Source organism: Rhea pennata, chromosome 2, assembly GCF_028389875.1.
Source record: "Rhea pennata isolate bPtePen1 chromosome 2, bPtePen1.pri, whole genome shotgun sequence".
NCBI classification, from domain to species: domain Eukaryota; kingdom Metazoa; phylum Chordata; class Aves; order Rheiformes; family Rheidae; genus Rhea; species Rhea pennata.
In genome coordinates, this window is record NC_084664.1 from 69,072,753 (window position 1) to 69,094,784 (window position 22,032).

The 22,032-nt window shown below is 38.6% G+C and overlaps 2 protein-coding genes across 2 annotated transcripts; one reads left to right on the forward strand and one right to left on the reverse strand.

The window, feature by feature from the left end:
- Window positions 1–7,408: 7,408 nt before the first annotated feature.
- On the reverse strand, window positions 7,409–8,000 carry MRPL36 (mitochondrial ribosomal protein L36). The gene is made up of 2 exons (XM_062569685.1): window positions 7,891–8,000; window positions 7,409–7,803 (listed from the first exon to the last, which is right to left on the reverse strand). The coding sequence occupies exon 2, from the start codon at window positions 7,792–7,794 to the stop codon at window positions 7,525–7,527; it is 270 nt and encodes an 89-aa protein (XP_062425669.1). The 5' UTR covers window positions 7,795–7,803; window positions 7,891–8,000; the 3' UTR covers window positions 7,409–7,524.
- A 23-nt stretch (window positions 8,001–8,023) lies between these two features.
- Window positions 8,024–19,254, forward strand: NDUFS6 (NADH:ubiquinone oxidoreductase subunit S6). The gene is made up of 4 exons (XM_062569684.1): window positions 8,024–8,208; window positions 9,685–9,738; window positions 15,644–15,766; window positions 19,108–19,254. The coding sequence occupies exons 1-4, from the start codon at window positions 8,062–8,064 to the stop codon at window positions 19,171–19,173; spliced, it is 390 nt and encodes a 129-aa protein (XP_062425668.1). The 5' UTR covers window positions 8,024–8,061; the 3' UTR covers window positions 19,174–19,254.
- The last annotated feature ends 2,778 nt before the right edge of the window (window positions 19,255–22,032 follow it).

A 22,032-nucleotide genomic window follows, 5' to 3' on the forward strand; every position in this document is an offset into this window, starting at 1 on the left:
AACAGCAAAGCTGAGCCATATTTCAATAATAATTGAAATGGAAAACTACCTATGTCATTAGAGGTAGAGTTTGTAAAGTATTTTCTTTTCACCTCCTGAGTTTATTTTTATATTTTTAGCTTTGAGAATGTAACATCTCTGTATTTCTGGTAAGCTGTTGTAAATATTACGTTCAGAGAGGACAACATAAAGGATAACAACAAGCAATTTTACCACTGGAGTAACAAACTCACAAAAACACCCACTGTAACAGAGGAAGGCCACCCACTCTCCTAATTCCTCGTATCAGAGATTGTGTTGTGATGCTTCTTTTGACACTGGTATGGAAACTGTCGAGGAGCACAGGAGAAAGTGTTCAAGGCACTATTACATTCACTATGACTTTCACATCTGCTGTTTCTTGACAGAAACGCAACACTTCAGTGAGCAATGTTGCTGGCACACAGCCACATTTGGTATGGTTGTGTCGCTACTGTATATTAGATATGCTAGCTATCTGACTGAAAAATATATAAAATGGATTGTATTTAGTTATTGCAATATTAATGGGGATAGATAGGAGGCATTTCTTAAAAGCTAACAATTCTGTCATTTTCTTACTGAACTTTCTCCTTTAAAACGAAAAGAAAAAAAAACTATTAGTTGGTGAGTGCCAGCTCTTAGTTCTGAGCTGTAACTACTCATGAAAAAAGTTGTTTGAGTAAACTGTACAGGAAATAGTTTTAAATTTGTTTCAGCATAGATAAAGACATGATCTTCTGATGCGGTATTGATTTGTGACAACTATGGGTATCCAATAGGTGCTACAAAGTTCTTTCCCTTCTTAGCTTAAATTCATTTTAATTACTGCAATGTACTGCAGTAATTTTGCCAAAAGTTCCTAGACCACACAGGGCAACAAGTCCAATTGGCTTTCACCCTACTTTCACCCTTTGGGCACTTGCACATATATTCATTTGTAAGACAGTTAAAAAAAATCAAATAATGTAATAAAATAAAAGAGTAGGAAAGTCAAGAGAAAATCTTGTGTTTGTATAGTTAAGCCAATACTAATAAAGCAATCAATATCACTATAACAAGATCTAATCAACAATATTGACCCTTGAAAATAAACTACATATAGTGTGAAGTTTAGTTTTTTAGGGGCAAATTTTTCTACTGTTCTTGTGAAGAAAAGAAATGATCAAGGCTACATTATGCAGCCAGTGGAAAAAGTGTTATGCAGTATGCATTGCTGTTTAACTGAGGCTGGATTACTTATTAAAAGAAAAGTCTTTTGAAGGAGCTTATTTGTATAGAAGCTCAAGATTTGGTCTGAAAAGGCTGCTGCATGGGTTAATGTATTCACCTATAAATAAAAGCAGTGACAGCTCTCCTGTCAGTACATGCTGATGGACGGTCCTTTTTTCCAACATTACAGCCTTGTGAATGTGGGAAAATTAATTTAAGTGGTAGTTAATTTCTAATGAATTCCATTCAAGCGGTTAATATGGTCCCTTGATGTTATGGTAACCTTCATGGATCATTGCATTATGTAAATAAATTCTACTTTATGCTGGTTTATTAAAAAAAAAAAAAAAAAAAAAAAAAAAAAGGAAGACTGGTGATTCCAGTCAAGTCTTTCATATACACAAACATGCACAAAAATTCTTAAGATATCACTAAAAACAGACTGTTTAAAAGCAATGCATTAAATTTCCTACAAAGCAAAAATTTATCTTTGTAAGACACCTACTTTTTATATAATTTTGGCAAGATCATCTACTATATGGAGCTGAGAATAAGAAGACTTTAGAAAAGGAAACTCTTCCCTCAAATTTGTATTACAAATGCAGTTCAGGTGCCCTTGAGGGTCTCCCCATCCCTTAGATCGCTGTTTTGTGCAGGCATGATTCACCAGGCAGACTTCACAGCTCTCATCCACCTTGTCCCCTGTCATGGGGCAGGAGCTCTGGCAGCACCCTACTCTGCGGAGAACGTACACATTGCACCTTACCCTTCCACGGCTCTCTGTTGAAGCCATTCAGATTCATTCCACTTAGATCAATGGGGTTTAGATTGGGCCTTTGCTACATCACTGAAATTCTAAAATCTTAATCAAATACATTATGCAAAATTTCTTTTCTACCATTAAATATTGCAGTATCCAAATTCATGCACCTTTCTGATAGGTAATAAAGCTTTTTTTTTTTTTTTTTTTTTTTTTTAATGTGTCATAAATATTACTTGAAGGATATAAAAATGCCTGCTTAAGCAGGGTGATTTATCTGATTGTGTAAGCTGGATGTCTAAGAAAAGCCTGGAGTTTTTACCAATCTAGCTGGCATGTGTTGGAACTACACTTCTCTTTTCTTCATCAGGAATTGGATGTGCATTGGCTAACATTTCAAAGACGCATTGTTTTTGCTTGTGAAAACCTGCCCCCTTATATATTTCTAAATTTAGAAGACTAAAAAAAAACCCAGTAAAATACCTTTCACTCTTATTTGCTGTTTCTAAGAAAAGGAAACAAAAGTTTTTGATCAGCCTTTCAGTAGTCTTACTGCCTGATGACAGATAGCAACTAGTAAGTATGTAGGGATAACTCAAAGTTGGTCCACATAATTTACAACTCTATGTCCCAAAAGATCTAGCTCAGGATATTTTGCTCTACTGATTTTATATATTTAAAAATATTCAAAAATCAGCCATTCAAACCATGTACTAGAAGCTTGTAAGCTAAATTCAACATTGTAGGAGGTTTTTGGCATGGAGAAAAAGGGTAAGTAATGACATGAAAATAAATGGAAAATGGGATAAAATGACATATGGCACAATGTGTGTACTTTGTCAAACTAAAATATCTTTCTTTGAAATTTCTAAAAGAGGAAAATACAATAGATCTATCTGGACTTCAGTAAAACGTGACACTTCATCTATGAAGTTATTTATTTATTCACTGGAGAAAATGAGGATTAGCACAAAGAGTGGGGCTGATTTAATAAAGTGAATAGGCAATGTAGGATTAGGAAACTAACATGAAGGGGAATGGAAATATTTGGAAACATCGTACAAGAGGAACAAAATCACCCAAGAACCAAAGGAAAGTAGCCTGCTGGTTCCTTGCAAGACAAAAACCTGGGTGTAATAGTACCTCAAGGAAAAATGCAGAACCCCTGATGTAAGCTGGCCACTGTTGGTCAAAGGTAGTCCTAAAATACATAGGGTGAGGTGTATTTCCAGAAAACACAGAGGGAGATACTTAACTGTCAATATTGGTAAAACCTGAAATATCTGGGAGGCCAGAACTGTTTAAAATATTTCAGGAAAGATTAACTCAAAAGATGTATGTTGTAGCTAATAACAGCTAAGAAAGTATGAGAGGTAACATTTGCAGGGTCTTTAATTAGACCAATTAAGAGCATTGAAAAACTTGTTAAGCTTTGGGCATACATGAAAATAACTTGTATGTCCAAAGCTTTTCCATCTTTTCTAACTGTATTAGCAATCTAATAAAATATATTACCTCTCCCTACAAGTCTTATCTCACAAATTCACAAAAGTTACATAAAAGGCCTATTAGGCTGATGAGAGGAGCAGAAAAATCTGTTTTTTAGAAAAATACTATTACATGATTTATTTAGTCTAGGAAGACAAAGACTGAGAAAGGACATGATTGCTGCCTAGAAATATACATTAGAAAGGAAAATACCATAGGAAGAGAAGTGCTATTTAAGATGGAAGACAACATTAGCATAAGCACAAACAAATCCTGAAAAAAATTTAGTTGGGGAGTTAGGAAAAGATTAGGAAGAGAAGTGAAATTCTAGAGTATCTTTCCAAGACGGGTAATAGCAGCAGGAGCTGCGAGAATGAGCGAATCACACTGACTCATGAGATATCTTATATTCCAAAACTCTAAAAAAATCCCACTAATATATGTGCATGAATTAAGAACTGCTTAAATGACAGATGTCATAATGTAACTGCTAATGGAGAACCAACACAAAATTTGAATATTTTGCATTGTGGTTCCAGAGGTATTGGGAGTAGTGATACTCTGTTTTTATTAGTGAACTAGGAGTGACATACATCAAGTGCAGATAATACAAAAATGAACAAAAGGGTAATAACGAGAGTTATGGGGAGTGTTTTATGCTGCTCAACACACTCGTTCTGCTCAAAAAAAATTTGTTACATTCAAGCACAAAATCGTATATCTAATAATCAGAAATTGCAGCCACACCTGCAGAAGGGTGGGCTGCTTGGGAGGCATGCATAAAGCATTTTAGTGGTTGTAGAAAACTGACAACACACATGAACTCTTAATGCAAAGCTGTAGCAGTAATGTGATCATCAGGTGAAGAAGTGGAGAGTTGGTGAGTGTAAAACTCAGGAGCAATAACCTCAGTTTTCAGCATCATTAAAGTTGATACTGCAATATAGTTCCAGTATCCGTATTTTTTTAAATCCTATTCCTACAGGCAAGAAAAAGCCCTGACCCAGAGAGCAGAAGAGAGTGGACAGACAAGGGCATGACTGGCATGAGCTTGGTGAGGTAAGCCATCCCAGCTCTTCAGAAACCTCAGGGACCATGACACTCAGCCTACTCTTGCTTAAGTTACTGGTACAGGTATTACTGGTACAGATACTAAGGTCTAATTTAATAACCTGATGAGCTCTGATGGAATGAATATAAGTATTTAAATGGATAACTAGTCTTATTAAAGTGAATGGAACTACTTTGTCCTTAATTTGTACCTTAAAAGTCATTTGATAGTTTTCATCAGTACATATAAAGGTATATCCAACCCTTGCTCATTCAGAACGTTAGAATATGGTGACACTGAGACTATATCTAAACTACCTTTGGTGATGAAACCTGTCTCAAATCAAATGTATAGTGCTCACTGAAAACCACAGAAAGACCTTGGAATTGCAGAGAATACACTCTGAATGATGCCAGCAATGGCACTGTTGAGCTCATTTGCACTGCTAAAAAAAACACCAGAAAGCTCTTCTCTCTTTTCCCCCCTCCTTGTTGAACAGTATTTGACAGAGTTTACCATTTTACTTTTTAGTTTATCTTTTTTTAAAAACAAATTTTCAAACGTAATTTTCCTATGAAGAGTCATAGACGTATTGATATTAAGGATGGAAAATTAATCTATTTCCTTTCCCTACAAATGAAGTTTCTGTTAATTTTTCACAAAGGCATTAGCAATTACTCTTACAGTTTGCTCTCCTCTGTGCTTATTTTTATCTTTCTGCTTCAGTATGCGGCATGATGAAATAATAGGAAAAGCAACAAGACATTTCCAGGACAAAAAAATAGCTGTTATTTCAGCTGGCTCTGGCAGTGTCAGAATCTGGAAAAGTCACCTGTCAGTCAGCTAAGCTCAGTATACCTCCTTGATCCAAGCCGACACAGTTCTCCAAGTAGTACAGTTCAGAAAGATTTCTCCTTCACCTGTCATTATTAAAGAGCTGTTGTCCTCAATTCAGCTACCAATGCAGTAATTCCCATACACACAGCCCCAGACGAAGTCTGACATTCGTTAATATACATGAGCGCTAAGATTCATCCTCCAATTGACCTAAATATATATCCACCTGTTGCGTATCAGGAATCTGAAAGACAATCTCATTTCCTAAAACAGTTTTGAGGAATTAAGCAAGTTCAGTCAGGCATAACTGCAAGATATTTTTGTAACTGTATTATGTAGACAGTCACAGGAGACCCCAGTGGTCATACTCCTACCCCATCATGGGGATTTGAGAATGAATGAGGAATTGCTGGAAGGAGTAACCCAGACATAAAACCAGCAGGAAACTAGAGGCTGAAAATGTAATTGGAACATGAGTCTTATTTCAGTTTAGTGCATCAGTTCTTATTTCTAGGATATTTAGTCCGATTTTCTCCCTAAATCACCTCCATTTTTGCTGTGTTCTCCTTATTATTTCCCTCTAACTTCTGCCCACATGCTATGCAAGAGAGAGAAGTAACAGAAAAACTCCATACAAACAACAATTATGGAATACTAAAAATACCAATCTGTATTAAGACTAAATTTTTGGCCTGGAGCAATTATGTACCCTATCCTTTGGAAAAAAAAAAAAAAAAAAAAAAAAAAAAAGCTATTTAAACTACACAACATTCTGAAAGCCTTTAACACCAACAACTAGGCTCACATTAATTCACCTCCTTGTTTTTAAAGCATTGTAAATAAGCCTAAAATAAACATGCATGTCCACTATCTCTAGTCACATTCATGGTTTCACCCAAATTAGAGAAAGCTATGGACTTTCAAACATTTTCAAAACATTTTCATAACAGACATTAATTATAAAAAGGTACTTGGAAAGAAGACTAAGATTCAGTACTCCCATTTAACAGAAGCAGAAATAGAGACAAAGGCAAAATTACTTTTTCAAGATTATACTTGAATTATATAATTGATTTTTCAAGTCAATGGCAGAGCACAATTACAATTCTACAATTCAGAGCCTTCTAGTTTCTAATCCTGTAATCCTCTTTCAAAATTCTGCTAACGCTAACAAATATCCATTTTCCATAATGGCTGTGAACACTACATTATTTGAAAACTCCACCCCAGGAATCAAACTGACCATTCAGATGTGATGAATAATTTACAGCCATATCAAACAACTAAAAAATAAGTAGGCTAAGAACACTTCAGAATATACTTGAACAGGCAACACATCATTAAATGACCACTTTACATACTAAAACTTAATAGATTAAGGCTTCACATTGCTTTACAGTAATTAAAATATCACCTCTCAAAACCCACAAAAATAAGCAGTAAGTTTTTTTTAAACTGCCATTACTGAAGCTGCATGAGGTTACGTGGGCTGTAACTCATTAGCTAAATTTTTACCTCAGCCATAAACCAAGCCAAAAGCTAGAACACTGTATCTCAGTGTAATATATTTGAGTATCTGCCACTTAAATCCCTACCCGAGTTTGACAGTACTGGCTCTGTATTACAGAACTTTCAATATCAGAGTTTTTAAAGAAAGACTTATACTACATTGTAATAATGCACCACCATCTGTATTAATTTTTAATTTCCTTTAATCAAGTACAAATACAACTCCAGGTCTGAAGACTTAACTTCACTCTTACTAATTCAGCAATGAGTTGACTGTTTGTGTAAATAAGGTCCAAGAAGTTGAGGCCTTACATTTCAGTGCTGGGTATCTATGGTTTGAAATGAAGTTATGGTAATCACTCTCAAGAGAAGAATTTAACTTACACTATTTGAGAGTTAAGTGCCAGAATTGTCACCTACAATCTTTTCTGGTTTAGGTCTCCAGTGCTCAGGTGTAAGAAGTCAGCTATCTGCCACTGAAAAAGGAATTAGTGTAATTCCACAGATGTAGGAACCAGGAGGCACAGGCTTACTCATGCATACAAAGACTGAGTTTATTGTTTTCCTTTCAAGAGCCTCGCGAGAGCTTTCTGTTTCGGGAGAGACTCCGGGAACCTGAGGTGAACCGACAAGCAGGGCAAATGCGCGGCTACATCTTCCGCTGCTTGTGCCGGGGGTTGGTCTTGCAGCACACGTAGAGCCGGCCCCGCCGGCGCACAATGAAGCAGTCCTTGCAGCGCCTCTTCAGAGACGTTTTTGTCTTCAGCCCCGCCAAAGGCACCACAGCGGGCAGTGGCGGAGTGGCGAGCAGGGCCCGAGCCGCGGCGGCGGCGCGCGAGCCGCTCCACACTGGCGAGCAGAGAGGCGAGCGGAGCGGCCGGGCCACGGCAGCAGCGGCCCGAGCCAGGAGGGAGAGCATGTTCCGTGCCTGAGAGGGGACACGAAAGAGCTGAAGGCGCCGCGCCGCCCCCCGAGCGGCGCGCCGCGTCCACCCGCCCGACCCCGAGTCACTAACCACAACCGCGCTCCGTCCGTTAACGGCAGCCGTGTGTAACCCCTGAACCGGAGCCCGTCACCCCACACAGGCGCGGGTCCGACCGTCAGCAGGGGGCGAGGCCTGTTGGGAGGGCAGGTCAGCGTGTGCGCATGCGCGCGCGCTCTCCCTGCGTCACGCGGCTGCCGCGACATGGCGGCGGCCTGTGCGACCTTCAGCTGTTTGCGGACATTGAGCCGTGCGGCTCCGTCGCGCCCGGTGGCGGCTGCCAGCGTCTCCTCTCGGCGCTACGGTGTGCGGGCGTCCGATACGGGCGAGCTGGTGACTCACACGGGGCAGGTGAGGGCTGCGGCGGGAGAAGGAGGCTGCTGCTGTGTCTCGGGGTCGATTGTGTCTCGGGGCGGCCGTCGAGCTCCCTCCGCCGGCGGTGGGTGCTGGGCTGAGCGGCCTGAGCCGCCTCTGAAGGGGGACGCGTTGCGGAGGGGGCTTTTGCCGCTCCTCGCTTGTCGGAGGGCGAAAGTTCTGCTCTGGGAGACACGGAAACGGCACAAAGATATTTTGTCTTTTGTACAAAGAGATCTTGTGTTTTAGTAATGATCTGTCTCGTACGCTCATCTCAAACACTTTTAAAAGATACCATTGCAATTTTGTTGAGGTTCAAAGCCAGGATTTGAAGTTAGCTTGAAGAGATGGGAGACTGTGCAAGAAAACAATTTTTGAAAATGGTTATGCTTGACATGGTACACAAATAACTTAGTACAACTTAGTGCTTCTAGGGTGACACTGTGGCATAGAGAAACATTGCATTTAGTGTAGAAACTGAGGTTTAAAAGCTAGGAGACAGCTTTGATTTATGTATTTGTCATTGATTTTAAAGTATAGCGAGCAGTTCTGTTATTCCCACGTAAGGCTTGATGCATAGAATGGATTGTGAAGTGTGTGCGTGGTCTTTTTTTTAACTTCCTTTTAAGTGTAGGGCAAAATGCTGTGCAGTAAGGAACCTAAAAATCTTGATCTACTTTGCTTTTCCAAAAGAAGCTTGAGATGCAGTTTGATGCTTCATTCTTTGGGGTGGGGTGGGGATTTAGATAGTAATGGTTTTTCAGTGAAATATGTGGGTGGAAGCTATATTTGAACTGGAAAATAGAGCATAAGTTATTGTTAGCGCCTTCCTTCCCAGAGATCCAAATTATCTCCATATTCTTTATTAATGTCTTATAGAAGCTTAGTTGTAGCCTAAACATTAAAAGCACAATGCTGTAATCCTGGTATGTCCTTTCTCTATTTTACATCTTACGCAAGTGCCTTCTAACTTCGTTTTACCTGTTTTTTAATGTAAAAACTGAGCATTGGAACATGGGAGAATTGGGTAATATTTTGTGGAGACAGGAAAGTTGTGACTGATTGGAGCTAATGTTGGGGTGATTGCTTGACCCAAACATAGTCATAGGAAACTTAAATTTCCTGGTTTATTTCACCTTCCAGATGGCTGTGTGGAATCAGGAAACTTCATTATGACTAGTAAGTCTTCTGATTTCCTCTGTGGTGACAGCTAAGACTTAGCTTTACTGGTTTAACACCACTCCCTACCCCCTTGCTTTCTGCTTTCCTACCTCATAGATATAATCATCCTGTGCAAGAGAAACGAAAATTTTCTTATGGAGTAGCTATTTATGAGATGATAATGATATTTGAAACTGAAAACATTATTTAGATCTATTTTTTTCTATCATCTGGTCGTGATAGCACTCTAAGCTTTTATGTCTTTTTTAGTCATTATGTTTTAAATAAAATGAAACTTATTTTGTATTTCAGGTATATGATGAAGAAGATTATAGAAGAATTAGATTTGTTGGACGACAAAAGGAGGTAACTGATTTTGCTTTCCCTCAGGGGAGGAGGAATGGTTTTTGCTTTTATGCTTGATATTGATGTCTCTTGATATTGTCATCAAAATAATTACAAAAGTTGGATTAGAGTTTTGCTGTTTATTTGATTTTAGTTTGTTTTTTAGTTTTTTGATAGAGTGAAAATTCTTTCAAGACTGCATAATAGCTTCTGTGTCCTCTCCTACTTCCATTTGATGATCTTTGTTATAAGGTGGCTTCTTTTGACAGGAAACAAAGGTTACAGTAGTTTGGTAGACTTAGAGTAAAACAGAGGAAAACAAGAGGCATGCAGAGGTTTATAGGCTTTTAAAGTGCTGTGGAGGTGGGCCTGGAAGAACTAAAGCTGCATTTAAAACCTTAAATTGCAGTATAGTTTCATTGTTTCTCCTCTTTGAGCTGCGAAAGTAAGTGTGTTGTCCAAACATACTTTGATAAAGAGTGGTGTGAAATTAAGGTCAAGATTTTGTGTTACACACATAAGCATATGAGATAAGAAATCTAGTAACCTTTATTATGTAAGTATGAGCCTGCTACTCAAATTGGCAGTATTTTTTCCTTTCAATCAGTAAGTCATATACAGTGACTTACTGTGACTTTCAGCTGGAAGAATATCCATAAATAGAGAAGGGGAGAGGAAAAAATTAAGTTTCATTTTAAGTATTTAATAATTGCTGCCCAGAAAATTAAATTCAAACAGTAGGACTAACATATGATCTTAGCATATTCAACATATGTTATTGCTAAGTAATGTACTGAGGATACCAGTAGCATTTTTATTTTTTTTTAATTTTTTTCTGCATACATGTTATAATACTCCTTGAATAATGGTCATGTACCGTCTATGACTTGTGCTAGAAAGTAAGATTCAAAGTAAACCATAGTGCTGTTATGGCTGTGCTTACTTGCATAACTATCCAGTAACACTAGCTCTGTTGAGTACAAGAGTTTTGGGGGTGGGAACCAAAAGATCCCCAGTTTTCTCTCTGGTTAAGAAAAATATCATTTAAAGATGACTTAATTCAGAAGTTAAAAGTATAGTAGTGCTGTATTATTGCTGAATGTAAAGGTTTGACAGTGCTTCTCTATAGTTATGGAGACTACATTCATTTCCATTTAATGACTATTTCAGTTTAAAGGGTTTTGTTTATTTTTCACTCCAAAGTTGCAGTAATGAGGATTTAGAAGAAAAATCTGATGTACAGGAAAGAATGACTAAAAATCATCTTCACAATTTGTCTGCAAGACATAACAAATCTTTCATGGTAGGAAGAAAAAAAATGATGTAGAACCTCAATATAAATACTATCTTTGTTATTTTTTTAAAGGTATTTTGGTAAACATTTAACCCTTTTTCTAATGTTTAAACACTAGGTACTTGAAAATGCAGGATTTTTAAACTGAATTTCAGATTAATCCAAATGGTTTTTAATGGGATAAAATAAATAATTAAAGGTGCATCATTTTCCCTTTTCAGATATACAAATATGAACTGCTATATTAAACTATGTGCTTTTTTGAAGAAGTTTATTACGAAGATTGTATTTAATTTCAAAGAACATGCTTTAATAGTTGTGAATCAATACAAATATAAAATAGAATTAAGTTTTAGATGAGTTTTTATTTCATTTAAATGAAGCGCTGTCTTGTTTGGTTGTTGATTAAAACTGAGTATTTCAATTTTTTGCTTCTAGCTTTAGATAAATATTTTTGTTTTTCCAAAGTAGGAGCTAGGTGAGTTAGTGGTCAAAACTGAGATAAGCTAGGCAGACCTCTTCAGAGTTGGGTCCCTCTGACCTAGTCAGTATCTTGACCTTAGTGTCCCTCTTCCAGTGATCAAGCAATGATAGTCTAGAAGTGTGTATATTGTGGTGCTAGATTTGCAACTAACTTCTCTGGAAAATGTTTTGGGATAGTGGAAAGCACACAGAGTAATGTACTCTGTGGAGTACAATGGAGAGTAGTTAGATAAATGCACAAATTCATGTGTTCAGATTATTTATGTGAAGAAGCAACTTAATTTCACAAACATATAGATAATTATTTGAAAGTATTATGTATTTTAACTTCTGTTGTAAAATCATTAGCTACCCCTTTAAAAAGTTAGTAGAATGATTATAAACGTCTCACAGTGATATGATGTATGGATTCTTCTTAATTGAATTTGTTGTAGATTTGGATGTGATGATACACTATCCTCTAAAAGAGTAGCAAAGTTATCAAGATTTGCTATCCATTTAAAGTCATTACCTCCCTCTCACTCCACCCATCCTCTCTCCCCTGGCTCTCTGCAAGAGAAATGCCTTCACAAATTGCTCTGAAAACTCTGGATTTGTTTGACATCCATTAGGTGTTAGGCTGTCGCAGTTGCGGACGTATGAGTGTTTTAAATTCGGGCTGCTCTGTGCTCCAGTTTGATAAAACATTTTAGGCATGTGTTTAGTGCCATCTGTGTTCAGAAAAATCACATAATGAAATGTTTTGTTGAATCATGGATCTATATATCTTTTCCAGTGTGCATTTTGAAGCTTAATTTGCCTGTGCATATTTAACATTTGATCCTTATGCAAACTGCCTAGGAGATTTTTGAGGACACTTCATTTTCAGAGGCTGGGAAACATGTGCTGAAACAGTGATATGATTTAGCAAATACAAAGTAAGATTTAATGTATTCTGAAGTAATGAAATCTTAACAGCAGAGTTTAACAACATCAGTTTCAACTAAATATACTACTGTGAAGTTGGCTAGTAAGCCTGTTGCTACTAGATGGCAGTGGAGTGGTAAGTGAAATTTGGAGTCCTTCAGCATTTGGCTCTAATAATCAAACAGTGTGGATCCATCAAGGATCTGCTGGATTGTGAGAGAGAAACAAAGATGATTATTTTAACTAAATTGCATTTCCCGCCATCTGAGTGTCTCGTTAGCCTTTTAGTGTTAGTGCTAGAAGTGTGTGTATTTGTGTGTGTGTATATGTAATGGAAGCATTAAGCATAAGATGTGATATATTTTAATGAAGTTACATTTAAATTACACTGAAATAATTATATTGATTTTGAGTTTTAATAATGCTTAATTTACAACGTAGTATTGTGGCTTTCATAACATATGTGCTGTTTAACCCATGCTATATGGCAAAGAGAGGAATTCTAAATGAGAAATGATTAAATGAAAATGACACACTGTTTTAGAGCGCTATGGTGTGCCTCAGTAGTTTGCTTCTGGGAGGACTGTGCTAATTTACACCTGAGAAAGTAAGTCTTTTCCAAATGCAGTGGTTGTTTGTATGCAACTTCTGTAACTTTGTAAGAAAAGTTTTTTGGCCCTAGTTTTTCTTAGGGTGCATGTCACTCTACTGTGCCTTTATGAACAACTATTTTTGGATTTTTTTTTTTGATTCCCACTAAATTTTGAGTTCCGCCCAGATCTTATTTCCCCAGAATGAAATGAACTTCAAGTCTATAAAGCGAGATTTAATACCAGGTTTTTAGTTATGAAATTGGAACAACACCTACATGTTAAATACTAAAACAATCCTAAACTCTGTTTAGCAATGGAATATATTTCTAGTCTTTGCCTTTATGTAGGAGTTTCCAAAATGCATCTCAACTACCAGTATTAGATTTTATAGCACTATCTGTAGTCTGAAAATTGCCTTTGTCTAAAACTAGCCTGTGAAGTTGGTGACTGTCCTTTCTCTGTTACTTCTTCCATTTTTCTTCAGTGTGCCCTTCTTAGCCAGTCTTAACTTCTTTTCTAACAAATACAGCCTTCATTGCTTACTCCTTTTGGGAATATGGTCTCTGGATGCAAGTGTCCCTGGTAGCGAAGCCTGAGCCTTCACCTTGACTCTACACATAGTTTTCCTGAGCAGTTGCCGTGCCCGGCAGTCACCAGCCCGGATTATGGGGGTGTTGTCTCCTCGATTCTACTAGTCTAATTGTTTGGATAATGCGATCTGTGTGTTTTAACTGAAATCATTACTTTTTGCACCACACATACGAATGTTCAAAATTCAAAACTGGGAGATTAATGATATCTGGCAACAGCCTAAGAGAAGGAGCTATGAGAAAACTTGAGAATGGTAGCTATTAAACTATATCTGCTGCAGCCAGAATAGTGTAATCTTGCCCTTGTATAATCCTTAAAATATCACAGAAACGAATACTATATGACAGTTTCCACTTCTGCTCTACCTTTTCTGTTGTGCCAGTACAGCAGCTGGAGGAAATGGACCTGACATCAGAGCTGGTCTGGTTTAAATATAACCTTTTTCTTTCTCTCTGGATTTTTGAAGCTGAGTCAGCTGCAAGTTTGATTTTTATTGCCTAGTCTCACAGACAATGTACTGGCACAGGCAAGTAGTAGTAGGCTGAACCATATACAAGTTACAGTTGAACATTAGATAATAGGTACTTGCTTGCCCTTCTCCCCACAGATATTTTTGTGATTAAGAAATAGGACTGGATTTGGAAGAGTAGAGCTCTGTTTCTCATCTTGAAGACTCCTTTATTTAGCATAAAAGGAAGGATGTGAAATTTTGACTGTTATGAAAAATAGCAGTAAAAAACGTGGAAGTTGACTGAGATATGACTTGTGCACATAGGCCCTAAGCTATGAGGTTCTTGATGTTGTTCTTTTGCTTCAAAATGGAGAGTGAAGAAAATACTAACTTTTTTTAGCTATCAACTTTAGGTAAAGAAAGTCTTTGTGTTAATTTTTTTCAGTGCTGTACCTAAATTGTGAATGTTGGTATACTTCAATGAAAGCTTGGAGAAAGAATTCACATTACTGTGTACTAGAACTATGTAAAATAACCACTGTGTTCCTTGTGGATTCATTTAATAGACACTTAGTTATCTTACACTTTTTCCTAAGCGTCTAGTCTTCAGTCAGGTACTAGCATCTTTATGAGCCTTATGCCTCGAGCAGCAAATAGTGCCTTCTTTGGGTTTATATAATATTTTGTATTCTTTTATGTCTGAAACTGCCTTTGAAATTAGCTGGCCCTTCCTGAATTATGTTTATATTTTGGGCGGTGGAGATGATTATCTGCTCTGTGCTGACTCTGAGCTAATGGAAGATGATGACATAAATGAGTGAGGAAAACGCTCCGAGTCGGTAGGTTCTGCTTAGGTGCAAGTAGTGCTACGACAGACCTAGCGTGTCCAGAAATGGTTATGTTTGCCAGTCCATGTAGACAAGCTTTAGTAAAAAGTCCCAGTATCAATGAGACAGTGTTCAGGAAGTATGTGTAGTATGGATTCATATATTGGCAAAATTATGTTTATGGGTTTGTGGGTTTTCTTTTTCTTTCTTTCCTTCTTTTTTTTTTTTTTTTTTTTTTTTTTTTTTTTTTTTGTACTTTGAACAATTTGCCTTTTTAACTGTTGTTATGCACGAAGTTGATGTTTTTCTTTGATTTATGTGCCATGATGGAATTAGGTGCATGGTGAGAGGCTCTAAATTACCTGACCTTACTTGTCCCACTATTATTTTATCAGCAGGGAGTCTTTTGCAATTTTATCACCTAGTCATTAAGGTACAATACAGAGGCAGTGCTGATTAAATGTGTTCTGTTCTTGGTTGCTGCTTGTTCCTGCTCACCTCTTTGCTGAAACTGCGTAGGTTACATTGTAAACCTGACCACTGATGTGGACCATGTTTCAAGCTGGGGAGAATATTTTTGCAGAGTTTAACACAATGGGTTCACTGATCTGATTTATAGCATAGCCCTAAGAGCTATTAAAACTGCGGAGAGCAGAGGAAGAAACGTGTGCAGGAACCTGTTAACACAGCTGTGCTGGAACTGCTTGGGGAGGCAGTAAACAGCAATTGCTTTCTGTTTGAGCAGGGAAGATATCTCAAGAGCTTCCTCTTTCTCTTACAGGTGAACAGGAATTTTGCGATTGATTTAATAGCAGAGCAGCCTGTGAGTGAAGTTGAAAGCAGAGTGATATCATGTGATGGTGGTGGTGGAGCTTTGGGACATCCTAAAGTATATATAAACTTGGTAATATCTTTGTTCGTCATATAGAATGTTTTGCTTTCTCATTTTCGTTTGCAAGATCATCTACTTTTTGACATGTTAGTTTAATGAAGTAAAAAGTGTAACCACCTGAGATACTTTATTTGATGCATAATACAATATTAAGACTTCTACGCAGAAGAGTTGGAGAGCTTCCACTGAAGTTATCAGAAATTTTTTTGCACTTGATTTGGCTATGCTTGATAGGTCAATCAGATTTTAGGGAAAAGGAAATGAACTAGGAAGTAATATGTTAGAACAAGCAGTGCCTTGTAAGTAAAAGTAATATGCTTGCTGTGTTTTGAGATTCTTATTCTGAATATCTAAATACCACTGTGTAAATTGAGGATATGTCTGAAATTTTCTTAGGAATATGTGTTTTATTTTGAATTCTGTAAGCTCAATGTTTGCTTTTTTTTTTTTTTTCTTTTTTTTTTTTCTTTTTTTTTTTTTTTAATGTGTTTGTGTGGGGAACTCTTTCAGTCTTTGGGAATCTTTGGTAGTTTTAAGATTGAAAGCTTCCCATCATGGTCAGAGAATCACTGAAGAATAAGTTGCTCATTATTTTCCTATTTATCCTGACAGAATAACAGAATGGTTGAGGATGGAAGGGACCTCTGGAGATCATCTAGTCCAACAACCCCTGCTCAAGCAGGGTCACCTAAAGCATGTTAGAATTGCATCCAGGCAGGTTTTGAATATCTTCAGAGAAGGAGATTCTGCAGTATCTCTGGGCAACCTGTGGCAGTACTCTGTCACTCTCACAGGGAAGAAATTCTTCCTTATATTCAGGCAGAAATTCTTGTATTTCAGTTTGTACCTGTTGCCTCTTGTCCTGTCACATGGCATCACAGAAAAGAGTCTGTCCCCATGCCCTTGACATCGGCCCTTCAGATGCTTACAGAAATTGATAAGATCTCCTCTCAGTCTTCTCTTCTCCAGACTAAGCAGGCCCAACTCTTGCAGCCTTTCTTTGCAGGGAGATGCTCCAGTCCTCTGATCATCTTTGTAGCCCTGCGCTGGACTCTCTCCAGTAGCTCCATGTCTCTCTTGTACTGGGGAGCCCAGAAGTGGACAGAGTACTTGAGATGAGGCCTCCCCAGAGCTGAGGAGAGGGGCAGGATCACCTCCCTCCACCTGCTGGCAACACTCTTCCCAATGCACCCCGGGATACTATTGGCCTTCTTGGCCCTACAAGGGCACATTGCTGGCTCATGGTTAACTTGTCCTGTACCAGTACTCCCAGGTCCTTCTCTGCAGAGCTGCTCTCCAGAGGGTCAGCCCCCAGCTTGCTCTGGTGCTTAGGGTTATTCCTCCCTAGGTGCAGGACCCTGTACTTGCCCTTGTTGAACCTCATGAGGTTCCTCTCCACCCAGTTCTCCTGGTCTCTCTGAATGGCAGCACAGCCCTCAGGTGTGTCAGCCACTCCTGCCAGCTTGGTATCATCAGCAAACTTGCTGAGGAGGCACTCTGTCCCCTCATCCAGGTTCACTGATGAAGAAGTTGAACAGGATGGGACCCAGTGCTGAGCCCTGGGGGACGCCACTGACCACAGGCCTCCAACTAGACTCCACGCCACTGATGACAACCCTCTGAGCTCTGCCCTTCAGCCAGTTCTCAATCCACCTCACAGTCCACTCACCTAGCCCACACTTCCTGAGCTTGCCTAGGAGGATGTTTTGGGAGACAGTGTCAAAAGCCTTGCTGAAGTCAAGGTACACGACGTCCACTGCTCTGCCCTCATCTACCCAGCCGGTCATTCCATCATAGAAGGCTGTCAGATTGGTTAAGGCTAATTTCCCCTCGGTGAATCCATGCTGGCTACTCCTGATCACCTTCTTATCCTCCATATGTCTGGAGATGACATCCAGAATGAGCTGTTCCATCACCTTTCCAGGGATGGAGGTGAGGCTGACCAGCCTGTAGTTGCCCAGGTCCTCCTTCTTGCCCTTGAAGACTGGAGTGACACTGGCTTTCTTCCCATCCTCAGGCACCTCTCCAGTTCTCCATGACAGTAATGATACAGATTATAGTGTATTTTTAGAGAGTAAGAATATTGTAGCTGCTGATGAATTTGATAGAATCAACAGTGGTCTGCTGCTTTGTTACTCTTCTCTGTTCTCAAGCAAACCCTGAGCGCATATGACAATTAAAATCTTGCTTGCTCACCTCAACTTTCACATTTGTTTAATATACAAAGGAATTGTGGGGGAGAAATGTTGTCCTTTAGTGTCGTTGTTGTTGCAACTCCTAACTGTTAATAACAGTTCTATTTTAAAATATTAAATACTTGGTAATGATTTATTTTATATTATTCAAAGTCGAGTGGTCTGGATATACTTCATAAAACTCAGCTTTTATCTATTAGTCCTTGGAAGTTAACTTTTAAAGCTCACTGCTGATCTTTTGAATTGTTTCCTTTGGCTTGTGTTGTGTGCTTCCTGGGGAATGCTGTAGTTTGTGACTTTTAAGTTCTTTTTCTGTTAAAGATCAAGTTATGTCTGCGGTAAGGTTCTTGAATCCTAATGTCTGCAAGCAGAGAGAATAGTAATAGATCTACTTGTTTCTGCTAGTTCTAATGATTTAAATCTAGACTTGGATGAGGGAGTAGACTTGATTTTCAATTCTAATCCTGTTCACTTAATTTCAGGTTGCTAAATTATAGAAGATCTCATAGTGTCTATCTAGCTTCCTTGTCTTTTTGTCGTATTAAGATAGACTACAGAAACAGCCTCCAGTGCATCACACTTCTAAATTAAAAAACAAACAAACTTACCCTTTGGAGAAAAGAAGAACATTTTATACTGTAGCATCTGCTACTATTCTACAAATCTTTTCTTTGGGATTTTTTTTCTCAGAATTCTTCTAAATTTTCCTCCCTTCTAGAACTAACTGTCAGTTTATGTTACTGGCTAAAAATCCTGTCTGAATATAACTAGAAAATGCGAAGTTCTGTTTTATAGTAAAATAATTATGAAATAATCCTTTCAGTACAATGAAACAGATGTGACTGAACTGACTTAAGGTGTCTAGCTTGGTAAGAGTCCTTTACAGCTGGAAGAAATAATTTGGCTCAGTTTTGAAATTATGTTGAAGGATGGCATAAGCAAAAAGGGAAAGTGCATATGATAGAGAAATCAAGCATGAACCTCATATTTTCTTTGTTGCTTCGAGTGTTTCAAGTAAGATTCTGTTCTGTACTTCAGTTATATTGAGCTGTTTTAAGATGGCACGTGTAAATAAAGGAAATTTTATAATTTTTAAAAGCTGTATTCAGTATAAAATTAAACTGGCAATTTTTGTACTCTTATTTTTTTTTTTTGCAGGACAAAGATACAAAAACTGGGACATGTGGCTACTGTGGACTTCAGTTTAAACAGAAACATCACTGAAAGATCATTCCTACGTGCTCGCAGATTTCTGTGGAGATGTTAATGTTTAAGTATAAATAAACAATATATTTAAAAGCCCAAGATTAGCCATTGTGTTTAACTTAACTGTGGAAAGTCTTGTGTCTGCATCTTAAAAGCCTAGCTTGTCAAATATTTGAGAGCCAAATGGTATTAAAATGTCTGCTTTGTACTTAATATTGTTTTCATGGACCATATTGTCTCATGCTACTACTTTGTTGTTTGGCAGACTTCTTGTGGGCTTGGAGTGGCATTTGGCTGCAGCATCATTTCAGTTTTTAATAGGGTGGGTTTGTATTCTTTTCAACACTGAATTAGATGTGAATGTTTACTGGGGACTGATTATACTAGATGTTTGCCTTTTGACATTGTTCTACAATGTTAATTTGTTTGCTGCTTGGTATCTATAGCTAGATTCAAAAATAGAAGCAAAGATGATGTGATAGTCAGCATTGCAGTTCTTACAGGCATGTTTCCCAGAAGCAAAGCTGTCATCCCTGAATTAATTAGCTACCCTTCCTATACCATATTAGAAAAGATACATATACAGTGCCTCAGAATGGGACTCAGTGTGAGCATGGGAGCTACCAAAGCTGATATGATGAAGCACATCAAGGATGAGGACAGAGGCATTTGTTCTCCAGCTGGAAGGATTAAAATGTAGATATCTGATTCTTCTCAGGATTCACAGCCTTGAAACTTCTTTTGGAATTACTCTTGTAAGACTCAGGAAAATAAGGATCACTCCATTATAGGTAACTTCTGCTCTTCTAATACAGATAGTCTGACAACCAGAGGGTACACCTGTGTGTAATACCACCTAGCCTGTGTGAGGCTGGTTGAAGGACATCATCTACCTTCTTGCTTGATTTCAGTTATATAGCCACAGTATAAGCATGACTTTCAATCAGGACATGTGTATGGAGAAGGAGGTTCTTGGCTTTGTTCTTTGCTCCAGAGAGAGTTTTAATCTGTTGTCAGTAAGTGTGTTTTTAAACACTAGTGATGGAACTTTGTCTAAAGCAATAATTAGTGCTTGGCTGAAGTTTAACAGGGCAAGATGCTAAACTTGCTGTATATATTGCTTTAGTTAAATTGATTTAGCTGTATCAAACTGAACCAAATTAGGTGCACTTATAGCTACATAATTTTCTTGTGTGAATTTGTAGGTGAAGTTGAACCAATATAATTGGGCTTAAAGCAAGGTCTGAAATATCTGTAGGTGCTGTGTGTTTTGAGGCTATTGCTGTAATTGCTTATGTGCATGCACACCCCTCCTCATTTTTTCATTCATTCCACTCTGTAGGAGGCTAACCTCTCTCTCTTATCTGCTCCACTATCTCTTCCTTCCATCTATTTTTTCTTTTCCATTTCTACTGGTTTCAGTAATCATCTGACTGGCCTACAATTCGTTCTTTGAAATGATCTAGGTTTAAGAGTTAGCATGAGTTAACGCATTGTAAATTCAGTCTAAGTTACTGAGCACTGACTTTTCTATAATTCAGAGTCTGATTCATGCTAGATGATTGTTATGATCATAGTACAAAATAATTACTTGAACTTGCAGTTTCTATCTTTAAACAAAGTTGTTCGCTCAAGGAGTCTTGACTTTCTACCAGTTTGCAGAGCGTCTTGGCTGACACTGTTCTTATACAGCGATACCATCTCTGCAAAGAGGCCAGAAACATGTAAGTACTCACATGTCATCTTCAGTCCTTTGATATTCTTATAAATAATACATTTGCTCGGATTACTGCTGCTCATAATAAGTTAACAGTATTTAAATTGATGTTGCATCTGTTGAAGACCCTGACAAGTCCCACCCCCGTTCATCTCAGTTCTGGAATGCTGTTCTTGGATATTCTCCCTAAAGTACTTGTGATAAGTGGCGCTGTTGACACTAGTGAAGCAAAGATGGTTTCTCTGCTTCATTATTTGGTGATCTTCATAGGAAGACTCTAGACATGGCTACTTACTGTTTTCTACATGCACAGCCAAGATCATAGAATCATAGAATTGGTAAGATTGGAAGGGACCTCTGGAGATCATCTAGTCCAACCTCCCCTGCTCAAGCAGGGTCAGCTAGAGCATGTTGCATAGGAACGTATCCAGGTGGGCTTTGAATATCTCCAGAGAAGGAGACTCCGCAACCTCTGGGCAACCTGTGCCAGTGCTCCATCACTCTCAGTGAAGAAATTTCCCCTCACGTTCAGACGGAACTTCCTGTGGTTCAATTTTTGCCCATTGCTTCTTGTCCTGTCACATGGTGCCACAGAAAAGAGTCTGTCCCCATCCCCTTTGCATTGGCCCTTCAGATGCTTACAGAAATTGATAAGATTCCCCTCGCCCACCCCGCCAGTCTTCTCTTCTCCAGGCTAAGCAGGCCCAGCTCTTGTAGCTGTTCCTCATAGGGCAGGTGCTCCAGTCCTCTGATCATCTTTGTAGGCCTACGCTGGACTCTCCAGTAGCTCCATGTCTCTCTTGTACTGGGGAGCCCAGAAGTGGACAGAGTACTCAAGATGTGGCCTCCCCAGAGCTGAGGAGAGGGGCAGGATCACCTCCCTCCACCTGCTGGCAACACTCTTCCCAATGCACCCCGGGATACTATTGGCCTTCTTGGCCCTACAAGGGCACATTGCTGGCTCATGGTTAACTTGTCCTGTACCAGTACTCCCAGGTCCTTCTCTGCAGAGCTGCTCTCCAGAGGGTCAGCCCCCAGCTTGCTCTGGTGCTTAGGGTTATTCCTCCCTAGGTGCAGGACCCTGTACTTGCCCTTGTTGAACCTCATGAGGTTCCTCTCCACCCAGTTCTCCTGGTCTCTCTGAATGGCAGCACAGCCCT